The 17,540-nt window shown below is 46.1% G+C and overlaps 1 protein-coding gene across 1 annotated transcript in view; it reads left to right on the plus strand.

Moving 5' to 3' along the window:
- The window catches only part of LOC104135730 (voltage-dependent T-type calcium channel subunit alpha-1H), a 126,499-nt gene that overhangs the window by 94,286 nt on the left and 14,673 nt on the right, over nt 1-17,540 (plus strand). The window contains 4 exon segments of the mRNA XM_035889125.1: nt 5,343-5,494; nt 7,487-7,596; nt 8,751-8,884; nt 9,450-9,520. Coding sequence (XP_035745018.1) covers nt 5,343-5,494; nt 7,487-7,596; nt 8,751-8,884; nt 9,450-9,520 — 467 coding nt within the window.

A 17,540-nucleotide genomic window follows, 5' to 3' on the forward strand; every position in this document is an offset into this window, starting at 1 on the left:
GGCGGCGGAGAGGGCTGTCCCCACGGGCAGGATGGGCACAGGAGACCAGTGATTCTGCGTTGGGAAGCCTAGCAGAGAGCCCTGCTTTTACACTTCAGTTGCCATTTCTAGTATTTGGCCTGAATAGACCATAAGGGGAGGAAGAATTAGGGCTGTTAACAAGAGTAAAATCAAGCGTAGCATACAGATGTACTATCTGAGCAACACCCATCAATCTGGACTTGCCTCGTCTGCCTGGCATCTTGTCTTTGTGTCCTGTCTCCTGTCTGTAGTGTCCTCTGTGTGTAGCAACCCTGCGTGTGTTTCTCTGTATTGAGGTCTGTGGGCATCTGTAGGTACCTACACACACAGAAACGCACCATAGTAGGCTTGGGCTCAGGCCTGGAAATGAGTTAAGCCTCAGCCTGTGAGTGCCTGGATGGTCCCATCCGAGCAGGCCCTGGGTACGAATCCCAGGCTCTGCAGGCTGGGTCCAGGATTTGGACCCTGTGTGCAGAGCTATGAGCCTGGCAGAGGGATTGCTCCGTGGAGGGGGCAGCCGTGCAGCAGGACACAGCTCCTTCATCAGACCCCATGCAGGTGGGATGGGGAATCATCACGTGTCTGTTTTGGGACTACTTTTCAGGCCTTTCAGAAGCTTAGCAGGAAGGTCCCTCTCAGCCCACATCTCTGCTGTCAGACACCACCTCAGACCTCTCCAAAAAGTTTCTTGTTTCCCATCAGAGGGCCACTTTCATGAAGGGATTGGGACAGGGTGACACCCCTTGTCAGGGTGCCTTGACTGTCTCTGCTCCTGTGCCAAGCATCGCTCCAGGCACCGGAGCTCATGGACCCAGCGCATCAGCAAGGCCGAGCCTTCGCAACCGGGCTGCAATAAACTCCACTGAGGCCAGGGCCAGCACTGAAAAGAAGGCACCACCGGGATTCTCAGCTAACTCTGCTCACATGAGAAAAGAGGTCAGGGGGTTGAATACACCATAGAAATGCACCTGACGTGGGTTTAAAGGCAGAACTGCACAGCATACTTTTTCATGTGCAGGTAAAAACTCAAGATAAGCTAGAATACTTTTCTGACGCAGTCACTACCTCCATCCACTATATCTACTATGTAAATAAGTGTAGTGTAATTTAATAACCCTGCAGCTCCTAGCCTTTTAATGAGGTTCTCAGAAGACACAGACTGAAACCAGCCTCCCCAGATTAAAGTTTTTGATTAAAACCACATGGATGGGCTTGATCTCCTCTGCGTTCAGCCAAATCCAACCCGCCTGTACCTGCCATGAAGCCGGCAGCCGCTGGCCCGCTGAGCAGAGCACGATGTCAGGTCAAATGCAGGCAGTACCCTGGGCTTCAAAGGCTGCAAGCGGGGTCTGGGTGACACTGTGTGCCGAAAGCAGTGCAGGCAACGCTGGAAAAGCTGGAAATGCCTGACACAGCCCGGGGGAGGCCCTAGCTGGGGAGCAGAGAGTGCCTTTCGGTAGTGTCGCCAAGTCACTGGTCCCTAGGAAGACCCTGAGAACAGAGAAAAAAGGTAAATGCTTTTTCCTGATTCCCAGGCTGTACGAGAGGAGGGTGGCCACAGTGGTGTTTCTCTGAGGCATTTCCCAACCCAGACCTGAGTGTCTGGGCATTGTAGAAGGAAGAGGCCAGTTTTGTTTTAAGACCCAGCAGAGATGCCTTTCAGAGCACTGACTGCAAGCCTTTCTCTCTAGGGGTGAGAAATCGTGGGCAGCACACATTGGTATTTAAATTAGTCCATCCTCTCAATGCCACAACCACCTCTGTATCCAGCAGCAGCATTTGAGCTGTAACTAAAATTTTGGGCACTGCATATCTGAGTGTTTAGTATTTCCAACTAGGGAATTATCAAACCATCTTGCTTATTTTTCCAGGCAGCTGCAGGTATAGAGCTGTTCTGTGCCAAGCATGCATATAAACCCATTAGGGCTTTCTAATGTTTCATGCAGAGGAGAATAATGGAGGAGCTGTAGCTAGCAATTGTAATGCCAACCTAAATGCTTTTAAGCTAGGAGACAGTGCTTCATTAATTTTCATGTCAGCAGAATCGCAAGCAAAGAAGTTTAAATACTCTTCAGAGAGGTGAGGTTCGAGCATTAGCCAACGTCTAAAAGTGGGAGGTGAGAAAGGACTGTGGTTTTCCTTTTGCGTATCTTTGGTGGTTTCTTCTTTCCCTCCTGTATTTCCACCAATTCAAACCATCAGCTGCAGGGATACTTGTCTGTGTTTGATGTAAGTCTGCTAGTTGGCTAACTGGAGTCTCATCCCAGAAACTGTTTCCCTGGAGAAACCAGGCACAGGTTGCATTTTGCCTACTGTAATTAATGATGTATTAGATCTTCCCCGTTTGCTGTGCCCATGTCCCCATGGTCCACTGTTCTCCTCCTCGTACAGGTTCTGCAGACCCCATGTCTCTGGTTGAGCAGGCTGTAGCAGTAGGTGTGTGCAGTGAACGCTTACACCCAAACTGGGGAGAATAACATAGTATATTCTCACTAAGAGCTAAAAAATGTGTGTCTGAACTGAAAGCAGGCCAGAGCCACTTGCCGTGCTGTTGATTGAAGTAAAACTCCCTGTTCCTAAAGAGACCAGGAATGAACAGTGACACGGCAGAGCTGGGAGCCTTGGAGCTCTGAGATGCAGCCTCCCTCCTGCTCAGATGGCTGTGAGCGGTGGGGCTGATCTCTCACTGCTTTCACCCTGCTGCTACCCCTCTGTGCCCTCATGGGATTCTCCTGACACACCACCAGCACCACCGAGAGCAGAAGCTGGCCTGTCCTTCCTGCACACCCCTGCTCACTACCACTAGCCCCGCATGAGCAGTATCTCCTCTAATGGACATTGCATGGGTTACTGCACTGAGCATGACAGTGTTGTTGCATGTGTTTCGAAGTGGTGTCAACTTTATCCCAGACTGTCCTTGTATGTGTCCCCTCAGGAGAAGTTTCATCTGTTAACCTGGCTTCAGGGATGTAGTGCATCCTAAATGAGTAAGGCATTTTGTAGCACTCCCTCATCCCAGGTCAAGTTAAACCTATCCCAAGTTCTCTGAGCAACCAGTTGACCAGGCATAGCCAGCTCTGAGCACTGGCAGCACGTACAAACACAGACCTCCAAGACACTTTCACGCAATAAAACTCACCCTCCTTTATGGCTGGGTGGTTCCTCCTTACTATTTTTATATCCAGCCCCTGTCAAGAGAGAGCTGTGTTGCTGGCAGGCAGCCTCGAAGGTTTTCTGTCCAGCAGCTTTACAGTGGAAGATGTCTTCTTGGGATAATGCTTTAGAATTATATCAGTAGTTTAGAAAATGTAACAAACACCTGATCTTTTGCTGAACACTTGATCAATGGCGGAATTTGGGCACGTTAGAGAGTAGTTGCAGTCGCCTACAGCCTGTTTTCCGTATGTGCTGGTAGCCGGTGTATTCACACGCTGCCCATCGTTGCTAACGTTCTGAGATGCCTTAATTGACCATTAGTCATTAATAAATAGTCCCTTAACATAATGTTTGACTGTTTGGGGTATTCTCAGACCTTCCAGCAAGCTGATTTTTTGCATTCCCAAGAAGACAGTTCCAAAAAAGAAAGGGGGAAGAAAAAGTGTGTCGTAATCCTGAATACACGTGAAAGCACGTTGTACAGACTTAAACAAATGTTATACTGCAATGTTTTTATTATTATTTTTTTAGACACACCAGAAGATTAGCCGAGCTCGGTAGCAAAGACAGCCATACCAGTCCAAGACTGGACTAAGGCGCGTGAAAGCAACAGGAAAATGTATTCAAAAACAATTGCGTTTGCTTTCATCTTGTTTTTCCACACCCATTAGCAGAAAAAATAAATCTAGGTGACCCCAGTCAGAAGGAAACGTTTTTTTGAACGCCTCCACTCCACTTTTAGCTACCAGAAAAAATAGTTGAAAGAGAGCAGCAGATTCAGTTTCCCTTTATCCAATCCATTTGAGGGTTCTGGACTCTAATCTGGCATCAGTTGCACTACCAAAAAAACCCCACATTTCAAGAGTCACTCCATCTGAAAGATATTAGCAAGATGAGAGGAGTGGAAAATGTATTTCAGAGGGTCACTAAGTACTTTTGAACCTATTTCCCTCTTTATTTTTAAGGTGAAGCAACTCCTTTTTCCCAGTTCTTTATGCATTAAAAGCTGAATTTGCTGAAACGTTTGCAAAAAAAAAAAAATCCCTTTCTGTTAAGAACAATCCTGTTCTGACTTAGTCTGACCTAACATTTCTCTTCCACTTGCAAAATCTACAGTAATGCTGAGTTTGGCCTTAAGTACACTCTTTGAATATTTACATTTCTTAAGTTTGAAAAGAATTTTGACTCCAGCCGAGTGCCCACAGCTATCTTGTGGTCACAGTCTAATTTAAGAGAGACACACGCAGTAAATACAACTTGGTCACAGGGCAGTGTCCCAACAACTCTCCTTGGAACAGCCCTGGAAACTTGGTCATATGCAGACATTTCCCCATTTCAAGGAGAAGAAAGGAGTCGTGACCAGAGGCAGAGATACAAAATTCATGTGATCGTAGCCTGAATGGTTTTTTAGATGCAGCTATGTCCTTGTTCTTATATTTCCAGAGGAGCTTGTGCTGACAGTCTTTGTCGAGACAAATGCTGAGCACCCCACTCCATTGCTGTTGATGCTCTCCTGTGTGCTACTAACCCTCACGCATGTGTCCTCCTTTGCCACAGGCATTGCTATGTTTTCTTTAGACCTTTAAAGTACAGCAAAAGCCTTCTGGCACAGAACCTGAGCTCAGGTTATGTTTTTCTCTTACATGGAAGATGCCTGACATCAGCAGGATTAGGAGAGATGCACATCAGAGTCCAGACCAATGAGACCTGCCTTCAGCCCTTCCTCTAAACTGGAGTTGAAGTTTTGCTGGGTTTGAAGCTTTTCTCTTGGCTTTGGGTCTCATTTCCATCCTGCTTCTTACCCTTCCTGGTTTGTGACAGAAGTCCCATTAAGTGAAGAGGTTGTCCTCTAGCCTGAGACAGAGTAGTAAGAACAGGGCACACTTGTGAGAAAAACAGACCTGGTTGTCAGAGCTGTGGAGGTCCCTTCTGCAGGCACAAGAAGTTTGGCTCAGCCTGTTAACCCCTCTACAGTTCCTGAAGGCCTCGCTGCTAAGAAGAAGCCCTTGGCCATTTCACGTGGCTTGCCTGAACCAGTTCTCCCAAGGGCTTTGCCCTGCATCCAGGGGTGTGTAAGACATAACCCGCAAGCCACGTTGCGATGGTGCCAACCACACAGCAGGGCCTGCATTCATTGTATTGCCTTTCTTTGTCATCTTCTGCAGAAGCCCAGCGCAGGCCTTACTATGCTGACTATTCCCCAGCACGGAAGTACATTCACACCCTCTGCACCAGCCACTATCTCGACCTCTTCATCACATTCATCATTGGGGTCAATGTCATCACTATGTCGATGGAGCACTACAACCAGCCAAAGGTAAGAGCCACCCATCGTGTCGGCTATGAAACACAGCAGCATGGGGTAGCAGAGGACCTGAGGGCCATACACTGTTTCCTTGGCATACCATTGACCAGTGAGGTCTGCAGCCTGCTCTGCTTCCCTGGGACCGTTCCCTGTTGTTCAGAAGCCTCAGCAGGCTCCAGGCTCAGCACTGCAATCCAGCTAACTCTAGACCAGCTCAACCTTTTGGGAGTCCCTTGCCTCAGCCAAAAGCTTGATTTCTCTGCTCTTGTATATAAAAAAAAACCGACAGAGAATAAGGCTAATGGAGAGGGAGCTAAACTTTTACTAGGAAAAGACCAGTCCAAATATTTCCTCTTCTGATCCCAGACGTGACTGACCTTCAGACTGTAAAACAATCCAGAGTTGTAGAATATTCCATTAACAGATATAAACATGAAGTTAATGCATGCAGAGCAACATTTCTCTCCCTCAATGAACTTAGAATAAACCAACTCTTAAGTACAACCCTTCGTCTCTTTATGTATCATAAAATCCTTCTTTCCCAAGGAAAACTTTGGCATAAATCATATAGCCTGTCCATTTGCCGCATATATTAATCTTCCATCGCTTTAGCATTCACGGAGCTCAGTGTTTACTTTTCTAGTATTGCATGGTCTGCCAGGTAACCTGCAGATGCCTCCTGGAAGCTAAGCCAGAGGGGCACCAAGCCACAGGGCAACATGTGTGTGTGTTCTACGCCAGCTGACTGTGTGCTGTTCTGCCCCCGTAATTCCTTTGCGTAACAGCCTTTGTTTCGCCTGTAAATGTTATTTATCCAGATTAAGCCTTATTTATACTTGGTTTATATTCATGTAAAAGCCAGTGCTGTAAATCTGAATGCAAACCATCACAAATGATACAAGAATTCAGTCTCAGGCAGCGTGCTTCAGATGAAAGAGTAAATTGTCCCACATTCTTTTAAGTTGCCATTTTGTTTTAAGCACTGGAACAAAAATCAGGATAGTAGTGCACTGAGGAATGCCAATATCTGAAAAACTTTCAGCCCTTGTTCCCAAAAAATCAGTGCATGGTCATCCCACATATCTGGGGTTAGCAAAGCACAGTCACCACACAAATGTAACGATGAGAGCTTTCCTGTGGCCTGAGGCTTCCTCTGTCAACAAAGCAGACGTTGCTTTGCAGACTCCCCTATTGCATTTTATTTCCAGTTGTGTCGCTTTTGATGTTCACTGTTACCATTTTTTTTATTGTAAGAAATATATGGCATTTAACTAAACTCCCTTTCCCTCCCTCCTCTCCTCACATCCCTACCCAACCAAAGAGCTGTTTCACTCTGCAACTATTTTAAGGTCCCAGCAAGATTCTTTTGCTATTGTTGGCCTACAGTTCCAATGAAATCCATTATAAACACTCATCATCTTAAAGTATAAACACTGTGGATTCCTGACTTCCGAGAGCAGCTCTATAGAGAGTGTGAACATTGCACCAAATATGGGCAGGCTTTGCCCAGCTCTAGAGACATAACATTTTTCAAGTAGGCAAGATATAATCCATCTCCAAAATAATTCATTTTTCTGAATGTTTTAAGCAAAGCCATTGTCCTAAGGATTGCCACACTGGAATGAAGAAATGATCCATCAGGTCTTTTACTCCACCCAAGGCTAGGCACATCCAAAGAAGTAAATTTTATTAGATGGAGAAGGGGTAAAATTTTCTCTCTGACCCAGACTGGATACTTTGCACGCTGAAGTTGGAGGATTGATGGCTCTTGACATTTTTAGCACGACCAGTATTAGTGCTTATGAGGTTTTTGTTTGCATCAGTGTCTAATCCTTTGAGTTTTGCCGTGAGTTTTAGTGCAGTTTTGTAACTCAGCTCTAAAAGCTGTTATGACTTTACTTCTTATATCTCTGCGCCCGTGCCACCCTTGTGCGTGCCAGTCCCTCGGCCGGGGCTCTAGGAGGGGATATCTGGGGCTGGTCTAACTGGTGTCTCTCTTTTCAGTCCCTGGATGAAGCCCTGAAGTACTGCAACTACGTGTTCACCATAGTTTTTGTGTTCGAGGCAGTTCTGAAGTTGGTGGCGTTTGGTTTTCGAAGGTTCTTTAAGGACAGGTGAGAGTATTTTAAACTCCTGTGCATTTGGGATAGAGCCGTAGTGACCCAGTTTCAAAGCCAGATGCTGGGTAAATGTAGCGTCACTGTGATAGTACTACATGCTGTGTGCAAGGAAGAGCAAAGGGCTGTCTCTCCATGGGTGCAAACTTTATAGTGTAGGAAATAAAAATTCTAAGAACTGCTGGTACTGCTTTGCAGAAGGAATTCAGGAAATCTTACAAAATTCTAGATACGTTCTTTCCCTCAGTATCTGCCTCTCCACCACGTCTGACCAGCTCAGCTTAGAGGTCAGAAACAACCTGTTGGCATCAATGCAGTCCCCAAAAGAGCAGCTTTGGCAGCCTAAGGTCACAGAGTCCCTCAGAACGAGTCTCCTTTGCAGTCCAAACCAGTCCTTTGGTAGACTGCTGGCTTTGTAAAGCCTTTGGCAAAGACAGAGGTAGTTGGGTTTGGCACCGCTGCCTTCAGATCCCAGCTGCAGAGACCTGCAGATCTTATTCTGCCTCACATTTAGCTGGAAGCAAATGTGTGTGAGAGCACGTTTGTGGTCTGGCGACTTGCTGGGGAGCAGGATAAGACTGAATGCTTTTCCACAAAATGAGCTTGTTTTCCTCATTTATCCTGACTGGGCGGTTGGAAGCTGCTATGAGCAATATTACTTATGAGGGAAATTGCATAGAAAAGTCATTCCGTTTCTTCACATCTTGCTGTCTTTCTAGTGCTGGTGTGGAAAGGCCCTTAAGTATTAGACTATAAATCAATGAAGATATTCAAGCGGAGTAATTCAAGAGACAGGTGACATAACACCTGGGAGCAGCTGTATTGCATCACACCAAAAGTCCCTCTAGCCTAGTATCTTGTCACTGAGAATGGCTCCAAGTGGATAGCAGGGGGAAAATAGGGACCGGGAAGTAGGCAGGGACACTTCCCAGTCACACGCTACAGCAGCTTGTGAGCAGCTTGTGGCTCAGAGGCTGTCTGTGCCGGCTGCAGTGAGTTGATTTTGTACCACATAGAAGAATACGGGCCCAGACATGAGAGAGGAGAGGCATTTGGGATTTGCTTGCGACCGTTACTAACAGATAATTCTCTACTCTTGGGCGTCTATCCATGTCTGATTTTTTTTTCCCCTTCATCTCTTTGTCTGGTAGGTGGAATCAGCTGGATTTGGCCATAGTTCTCTTATCAATTGTGGGAATCACGCTGGAGGAAATTGAGATGAATGCTGCGTTGCCCATCAATCCCACAATAATACGCATTATGCGGGTGCTGAGAATAGCAAGAGGTACGGCCTGCTCCGTAGGTCTCCAGCCATCCTTCCAGACACGTCAAGAAATGGTTTGGCCATTTGTTCTTCCAGTCCTGCTGTTTCAGTTTGACTTGAGAACAGTTAGGCAACAAGGCTGCAAAATGCCAGTTTTGACACAAGCTAGGTAGGGTTTCATGGGTGTTTCCAGTGGCATCTTAGATTGGTCTCTGATTCAAACCTGGGATCACAGACCTTTTATACTGATACCAGACAAGAGATGGAAGGATCAGAGCTTGAGATGATGCTCTTCACTGATGAAGTGTCTTCCCATCACTCTCCCAGTTTTCTGCTAGGGCACACTGGAGTTCTACTGGCTTTTGGTCTATTTTACTGGTGTCCTTAACATTAATTGGAGTGGGAAGTAGTCAGGATGTTCAGATGTTCCGTGGACCCTGCCAGGATGCAGTGAGCTTGCCATCTGTGTGAACAGATGCAAGAGAGATGTACGCCTTCCCTACAAGATCTGAAGCTAGATTTCTTTTATAAGTTTTGCTTGAAATATTTGCCAGCCCTGCTGACCAGGATTTGATTCTCATTGTAGTGCTGAAACTGCTTAAAATGGCCACCGGGATGCGAGCTCTCCTGGACACAGTGGTGCAAGCGCTTCCCCAGGTAAGCCCCCAGACTTCATCCATGCCCAGTTTATTCCCCTTACTGGACTATGCCATTTGGGCCTGGAGACAGCTCTGTGCCACCATGTTTGGTGGCACTAGAAGCCACCTGCGGAGGATATCAGCTTCCTCTGCTGCCACCAGTGCCTTGATAGCAGAGTTTTGCATGGCGCATACTGCTCACATAGTGTACACATAGATGGGAGGACCAGAATGATGGAAAAGAGATAACAGAGAGAAAATTGCTGTAGGCAGAGCTCTTATAAAACACAGATTTCACTGGCAAGTTCAGGAAACACAACGATAGACAGAGAAAGCTGTTGGTGAAAGCGTTGGAAGTAGAACAGCTTCCAGCTCAGCGGTTTTCTTTGTGAGAAAGGAGAAACCATGTTTATTGACACCTATTGGCTGAGGAGCTGCAGAATTTAAAAGGCAAATAGGGGAGATGTTTCTGAGTGTTAAAAGCTTGAAGCGGGGTCTCAAATGACCATATTCTCATGAGCTGCAAGAGGAACAATGATGCTGCCAGTCTTAACGATATTTGATAGGATCCTTCAAGTGTTCAGTTCCTGAGACCACTTTTTTATGGATCCATTTATTTGAAAAAAGAGGGAAAGAAACTTTTTGCTGACTTGCACTCCTCCCTCAAAAAGATCTAAAGGCTCATCAGAAGAATTCCTTGAAGTTTAGGGTTCCTTTGCTTTTAAAATCTTGTACTATTTAAGCTGTGTTCTGCTAGTTTGTGAGTTTGATGTTCTGAGTCCTAATCTTTTGGTCTTTAGAGTCAGTTCAGCTGCCTACACATTCCAATTTCATATATCACCAGGATCCTGTATCCCACTAGACAGTACTGGGAACATTTACCGCCATGCTTTACCCAGAAGTGAGTACCCATATGAGGTGCCAGGCCACCAAGAATGAGGCAGAGGAATTCTACAGCCACTTTTTCTGAGCTGGCAATTCAGAAGCAGCGCTTTTAAGGTGCACAAGCATGGTCAGACAAATCCTTGCTTTTCAGCCCCTCCAAAACATCCCACAGCTGAGTCACTGGAAGGAGATTTATGAGTGGGCCCACTCCATTCCATGTCAGGCCTCCCCTCTCCCAGCCCCGTAGGAACAGGGAGATGGCAGCGCACCGTGGTGGGCAATCACATCTTGATCAGCTTCAGCTGTCTGCAGAGGGATCACATCTCAAAGGCAGGATGATAGCACTGTGGCTTTGCCAAAAGCAGACACTGTGTAGGCAGCTCTTCCAGAATATGAGTGGCCATGTGAGAATCAGCAGAACAAGTACGTGTAATTACCCAAATATACCTCTATGAATTAGTTGCTAAGTACAAAGAAGCCCATGATCTATTCAAAATGAACTGGAAAACAAGGGGAATTTCTTTTTCTTGGAAAGACCCATTTACTTTTCATCACTGCCATAAAGATGTTTCTAATCTGAGACACTTGCCCTTTGGTGTTCAGATTTCCTTTTCAGTGAAGGATTTTGGCTGAGACTAAAGTATGGAATTTACCAACCTGACCCCTGTTTTGGCATTTCAAGAAAGCATTTGATTTGTGTCTATTTTTTTCTTTCGAAAGCATTGTGATTACAGAGCGTATTTTCTCTCTTGTTTTCTCTCCCCCCCAAACAATAGGGTGGCTGCAGGCCAGGCTTTTTGTTTCCTTGGGGTGTTTTTGCAGTTTACATTCAAACCAAAGCCGCTTTTAAAGGGAAATCCCCAGGGATGTTCCAAGCAGATCTTGTGCAGATAAAAATGCCATTTTGTCCTCCACTGAAATTCAGAAAATGAGAAGGGAAGTTTGGGAAGACCTCTCCAACAACAATCATTCTTCATAAAGCTACAGCTTTCATTTCAAAGACAGGGGAAGAGTTCCTACCCCAATGAATTTAGCAGCCTAAAACCACAGCTGGAAAATCCTCATTAAATATGTCTGCTAAATGACAAGAAAAATGAATTTGATGTTTGTTCATTTAGATTTTGGGGGAAAATCTTTGTCTGGTGTATGTAGAATGTCCATTTATGGCCTTAACATGGCAAGGCATGTTCATTGCTATACACTTTTTTTTCTTTCTCTTTTGGGTGATTTTCATCAGCTTCCTATTTTTTTTTATTCAGTAGCAGATACAGTTTAAGTAACACTTAGAGAACCAACTATCCCCAGACTTGGTGGAGTGTTAGCATTCTGATCCAAGATCGAAGCTGTTATGGTACAGGCTTAGTCTCCTCTTCTGGAACTTCAGACTGACTTTGAGCTGGAGGAAACTTCCTACCATGCTGCATCCTCCTTGTCTGGTAACCTCATGTCTACCACTTCAGAGATGTTGTCCTCCACCATGTCTCTGAAAAAAATGAGATGGAGTAGAGGAGAACAAATGAAGGAGAGGCAAGAGAGACAGAAAGAATGGTCAAGGAAAGATCTCAGAATGGCGCCTTCTTTGCCCACCGCCTCCATGCCCTCTTAGTCCCAGCAAATGTTTGGGATAGTGTGAATCAATGATCATGCTCCTGCCACAGGCTGTCTGTGCTTGTCCAGCACTGGCTCTTTTACCCTCTACTGTGCAGTCTTGAGGCAGTATCTCCTTTTCAAACTGGAATCCAAGTTTTCCAGTTTCGTAGCTGGTTGAAGAGGTTGAACTAGTAGTGGGGCCATGGTTACCTAGAACAGCACTGCCAGCGTCAGCTCTGAAGGCATACCCTCATGGCATACCCTTTTGGAGAACAAACAAAATCTCTCATGGACTTTAAAGTATGAAGTGCTAAAATCAGCTACGCTGGTGTAAACCTGAAACAGATCCACTGCTTTAAATGGAGCAGCTAAAAAGAGCTGGGCTAGCGTGACCAGCACTGACTTCATCACTTGGACGTTGCCAGACCTAATTAAGCCAGTTCAGTGCTGCTGTTCACAGACTGGAAACTCCCGTGATTGCAGAGGCCTGCTCCCAGCATAACACAGGCCACACAGCTCTGCATTGAACTTCAGCATGTCTTTTAAAAGCCACCCAGTCTTGTTCTAAGGATGCAGAGCGTTAGGGATAAGCCATGCCCTATTGATGAAATACATTCTTCCAGTAGGTGTTTATTCTTTCTGCTAAAAACATCAGGTGGTTTTAGTCTGAATTAGCCAAGTTTGTTTTTTCATTGTATGTAATTTTGCTTTTTGTCTTCTGGAACTTTTTGGAGGCAACAAGAGATAAAATAATCTCTTGCAAATTGAAGAACGCTGAACTCCTTTAATCTCTCAGTATGAACCAGGTTTTCAAGATCTGTTCCGAGTGTTTTCCTCTTCTTTATGAGCTCTGGCCCCATGAAGGCTATATAATGAATTATACCACTCTTAGGCTTCAGCTGAGTATTCCCTTGCTTATACATCTGGTGCCTGAATTGATTTTGTAAGCAATGTCTGCTCCGTAGGACCCTGCTGATAATCCTTTAGTCCTTTGTACATCCCCTGCTTTCCAAAGTACAATTCACTCCTCTTGCAGCATGGCCTGCACTTCACTCTCAGATTTGTAACTTTGCATTTGGCTGGGTTAAAATGCTCGTTGTGTAAATGAATCCACCATATTTAGCAGCCCAGCTCAGTCTGCACCACACTTCTACTATAAATAGCCAGTAAGAAAACCTGCAGTCAACGCTAACCTGCCAGTGCTCTTCCTGATGGAGAGGACAAAGTGGAACCCAGTCCAATTGCCACCCTGGCTCTGCAGGGCCAACAATAGTAACATGTGGAACTTCCCTATCAAAAGATCGGAGTTGTTCTTCCTTCTTCTTTCTCACTTGGTCTGTGGACGGCACATTAATGAAATGCAGAACTGTACAGTATACCTCCTCTTTGTCTTCAAAGCTTGGAACTCCCCCCAGATGGACTCTGTGCCAAGAAAAAAGTTAAGAACTCCTTGTTCTATCAGTGCCCTGAAGGACAGAGTCTGTAGTTTGCTCCTGTCCAGGAGTTTAACTCTTCGTGGTGCTGTAGTTCCCGTGCTTATCTCAACTTCAGCTCTTGAAGAGGTTTTCTGGCCTTGTATAACAGCAGTTATGGGACATAAACAATAGCCTGCTTTTGTTTATAGATAGATGCTGAAAAAAAAAAGGTGCTGAAAACCCACTGTGGTTGTGAAGCTCAAAGAGCAAGAATAGAAATGTCTTACCAGCAAGCGTTGCAGATGAGGCAGACTCTGGAAGATAGGTATGTGTGTGCTGTGCTGCAGAAGAGCAGAGATGCCTGAGAGATTTGAGTAGTGAAGCAGAAATCGTTAGGTAAAGAAACAACCGTTCTGCTGGCTGATAGCACTGGTCTCCGTGGGGCTGAGTGGATACACGGAAAGGGGAGCTCATTCCGTTCAGCTAGTGGCCTTGTGGTTGCACCAGTGAGATGACTTTAGCCTCTAAGGTTGTTGGTCTGGCCCTCTCCACTAGCCCTGGAATTCCCACAGATGGCCTCCGTTTTCCAAGCAGACTAATGTGTCCATTTTCTCTTGGGTCTAGTGCATAAATTAGCCTGTGTTTTCCTGCTGCCGGGCTTATTGCTTTGGCTGGAGAGTGCTGGAAGGAAGATGAGAGGGACTCACGTCCTTGGGAAGGATTGGCAGGGGCTTAGTTTTATGCAAAATTGCTCTTGACAGGCATCCCAGGGAGCTGTGCTCATTGCCTGCATGGACAACTGAAATGCCAAGGTGTGGGCCAGCGATGCAGAAATGATGTCAGAGCAGGAGGAGGCACAAGAGGAACTTTAGTGTTCTTCAGGCAGCCGTTGCCGAAGCGGGGCAGCAGAAGACATGTATTTCATCAGTGCCTCTCCCAGAGCAGGCAGAGTAGAGACCAGCAGGATCTAGAGGGATTTGGGTAGGATCACAGAGCTGACAATGCAACAGAGATAGCGCCCAGGTGGACGGTGTCCTGTTGTGCATGATCCGTGCAACACATCTGCGTATCAAGCTAACGCAACCTGGCATAGTTGCTTTGCATCCCAGTGCCTGCAGATGCGGGCTTTTTACTTAGTGGCATAGGTCAGAGGTTGAACGCTGATGGGACGTGCAGTGGTGCTTAGCTACTGCAGTCTCACTTAGGGGGAGGCAAAAAACTTATAGCAGTGACGTCCACAAGAGCTAAAGCAGCGACAGCCTCCCCACGGGCCATGCAGGGGCGGTGAGAGAAGGGGTTTGCTGGGTGTGTGGAGAGGAGGGTGACTTTCCTTACCACTGAGCAGGGTTGTTCCAGGGCTTTTGCATTGGTAGATCACAGACCCAGCTGGGATGCACCATAGAGAAGGGTGGTAGCTCCTCACACAGGGCCTTCCTGCTCCTCTGGGTGGGATGGAGAACTCTGCCTCTCTCCCCACAGCATCCCTCTGTCCCAGGCACTCAGACACTTTTGCCAGCAGTATGTGACAGGCAGGATGCCAGAAAGTGAAGGTCCAGGAGGAATCACAGATACTCACCAGTGTCACCATCTTCTCTCGTGGCTTCTCTGAGGTACTTTAGGGCACCAAGAACATCTCCAAGGTGTTCTTCATCTCTGCTTCACTCCCTACAGGCCACAGCCTCCCCTCAACACTGGAGCACAGCAAATGATGGATAGCCCCTAGCTGCCAGAGAGAGGGGTTATCTGTAGTTTTCTCTGCCCAGCCAAAGGCACCAGCCCAAGTCAGGGGGAGTTTGATGGATAGAGCATGGGCTGACCTGTTCAGTGCTGCTAGAGCAGAACCACTTCTCAGAGCCTCCCTGGGTGACCAGTTGCCAAAGCTGAGGCTGCTGACTAGAGCTGGATCTCTGTCCCTGATGCAGAGTCCAGCACAGGCATCCCAGCTTTTGGCTGCTGGAGAAAAGTGCCTGGATGTGCTCTTGCCCTGTCCTGTTCCTCCCAGCAACGTGATTCATGCACGATCTTTTTCTTGTCTGGTCTCAGTAGATCTCAAAGTGCTTTACAGACATTAATTACCATCCACAAGGGTATTACAAATGGGTACGTTGAGTTACAGGGGAGGAATGACTCACTCAAGGTCGCAGACACACATCCCGTCTGCCTTCTCCGTTACGCAGCAGCCGCTGGCTGACCTCACTGCCTCCATCTCAGCCCATCTCTGAGAACATGCCTTGGGTCCTTCTCTGTGCTCAGGCCTTGGTGATGGCCATGGGCTGAAGAGGACCTTCCTTTCCTTTCCCAAGGGACATGGATCAGAGAGCCATGGGCTAGCACTGACAAAATATTAATCTGGCACTGATTTATACTGATTCAGTACAGCCAGAAGCTACACAAACAGACCAAGCAGTTTTGCTGAAGCACCTAAGCAAGAGGTGAGCCATTTTGCTCAGCCACATTCTCTTGAGCATCACGTGTTTGTGGGCTACATATCCATGCGTATGCTACGTCTGCAGGGGGTGGTCAGGACAGCAGGTTGTTTTGTGCACATGGGGAGCAACCTGCTTCTTAGCTGACATTCCAGAAGAGCTCTGAATGTCCAGATACAGGTTGGGATGGAGTTTTAACAGTAAAAGTCGTGCCATCGCCCATCCCAGGATATTTGGCTTGCTGCTGTCTGCCACATCTCTCAGGTAGCCAAGTTTCCACATCACTCAGTCACTTCCCAAGAGCTCCTGTGCATCAGCTGAGCTTTGGAACTGCCCATGTGTCTGCTCTCAGCCAAGGGCAAATGCAACCTTAGACACCAGCAAACGCCACGTTAGCAAAGATGCTTCTGTTGGCATTTTTAGAGTATGCCTATGGGTGGGATGCCTTGAGCCTATACAGCAAACCCATGAGGGTAAACTGGTCTTTGAAGGACTAGTTATGAGACATGTTGGTTCAGTAATGTAATTAGTCACGATCTTAAATACAGAATCTTTTACATATTGTTTATAAGCAAACGTCAGCTCATAATATGCTTTGCATGTGGAGAGCTAGATAATAGTTTTGACTGATAATCTGGTAATAACTTTGATGTTAGTCTAAATTCTTTGGAATTTCATCAGTGCCAGAAGTCTACAGGGTGATTTATTAGGCATTAAAATAGTAGTAAAATATTCAGCTTATAGGCTTCTTTGAAAAAATTCCAAGACCCTCTTCTGCTGTGCTACAACATCAGGCTTTAATTTACACTCAACCTAGAAAACTTGTTTATCACTTTTATTTTCCTTCTCTTTAATTATTTGCTCATTTGCCTCCCCAGCAGCGTGTGTGTACATTTGCGAGTGTGTGCCTGTTTTCCTGTGTTTTTCTAATTTGCAGTCATTTTGCAGACTGCCTTCTAATGTCTTACAAACCACCAGTGGTCCAGCAGACATGAGCTAGGAAACACTATTCCGGAAGACAGTACGTGCAGACAAAATAATCCAGACCAGCCATCCACATCACTGTATTATCTCTATTATTCCCTGGAGTATGGTAATAATGTCAGTGGAATTGCAAAGCTCCGTGTGTAGTAGCCAGTTTAGGCTTCATAGTAATTACAGTCTCCAACTGGGTGATTTGACTATTCCCATTTCTTTAATACAAAAAAAAAACCAAAAAAAACCCAAAACAAAACCTACTTCATAAGTGATAGCTGTGTTAATTTTATGATACCAGGTATCGTACTGATAACCTTTCTAATGAAGCACGGTCAAAATGCCCAGCAACACTGTGGCTGTGCTGCCTCAGAGAAGAAAGTTCTCTCGAACTGTTCAGTTCACCAGAAGGTACCTTGGAGATCATGAATCCCTCCACCTGACTACCCGAGTCACCACCTGGTTCATTTTTATTGAGAGAGAAAATGATGCTTGTGACACCGTCTCTAATTGGAGAACTTGATCACTCTATCTCCGTTACAAGCCGAGAGATGCAAGGCATTTAAAAGTGACAAGAAAGGTAAATGTGACCAGAGGTAGTTGCAGGTAAAATGCAGGTGGTTCGCTGGTCAGGTTACCCTGCCCTTCATGTTCTCTGCCTGAATCACAAAAAATCTGCTCTTTGAGATGTTTTAAAGGCTGAGACCCTATGTAGTGATTGCGTAGTGTAGTACGGATGACTGTATTG

This window comes from Egretta garzetta, unplaced genomic scaffold (genome assembly GCF_000687185.1).
Source record: "Egretta garzetta isolate BGI_Z169 unplaced genomic scaffold, ASM68718v1 scaffold42, whole genome shotgun sequence".
NCBI classification, from domain to species: Eukaryota; Metazoa; Chordata; class Aves; order Pelecaniformes; family Ardeidae; genus Egretta; species Egretta garzetta.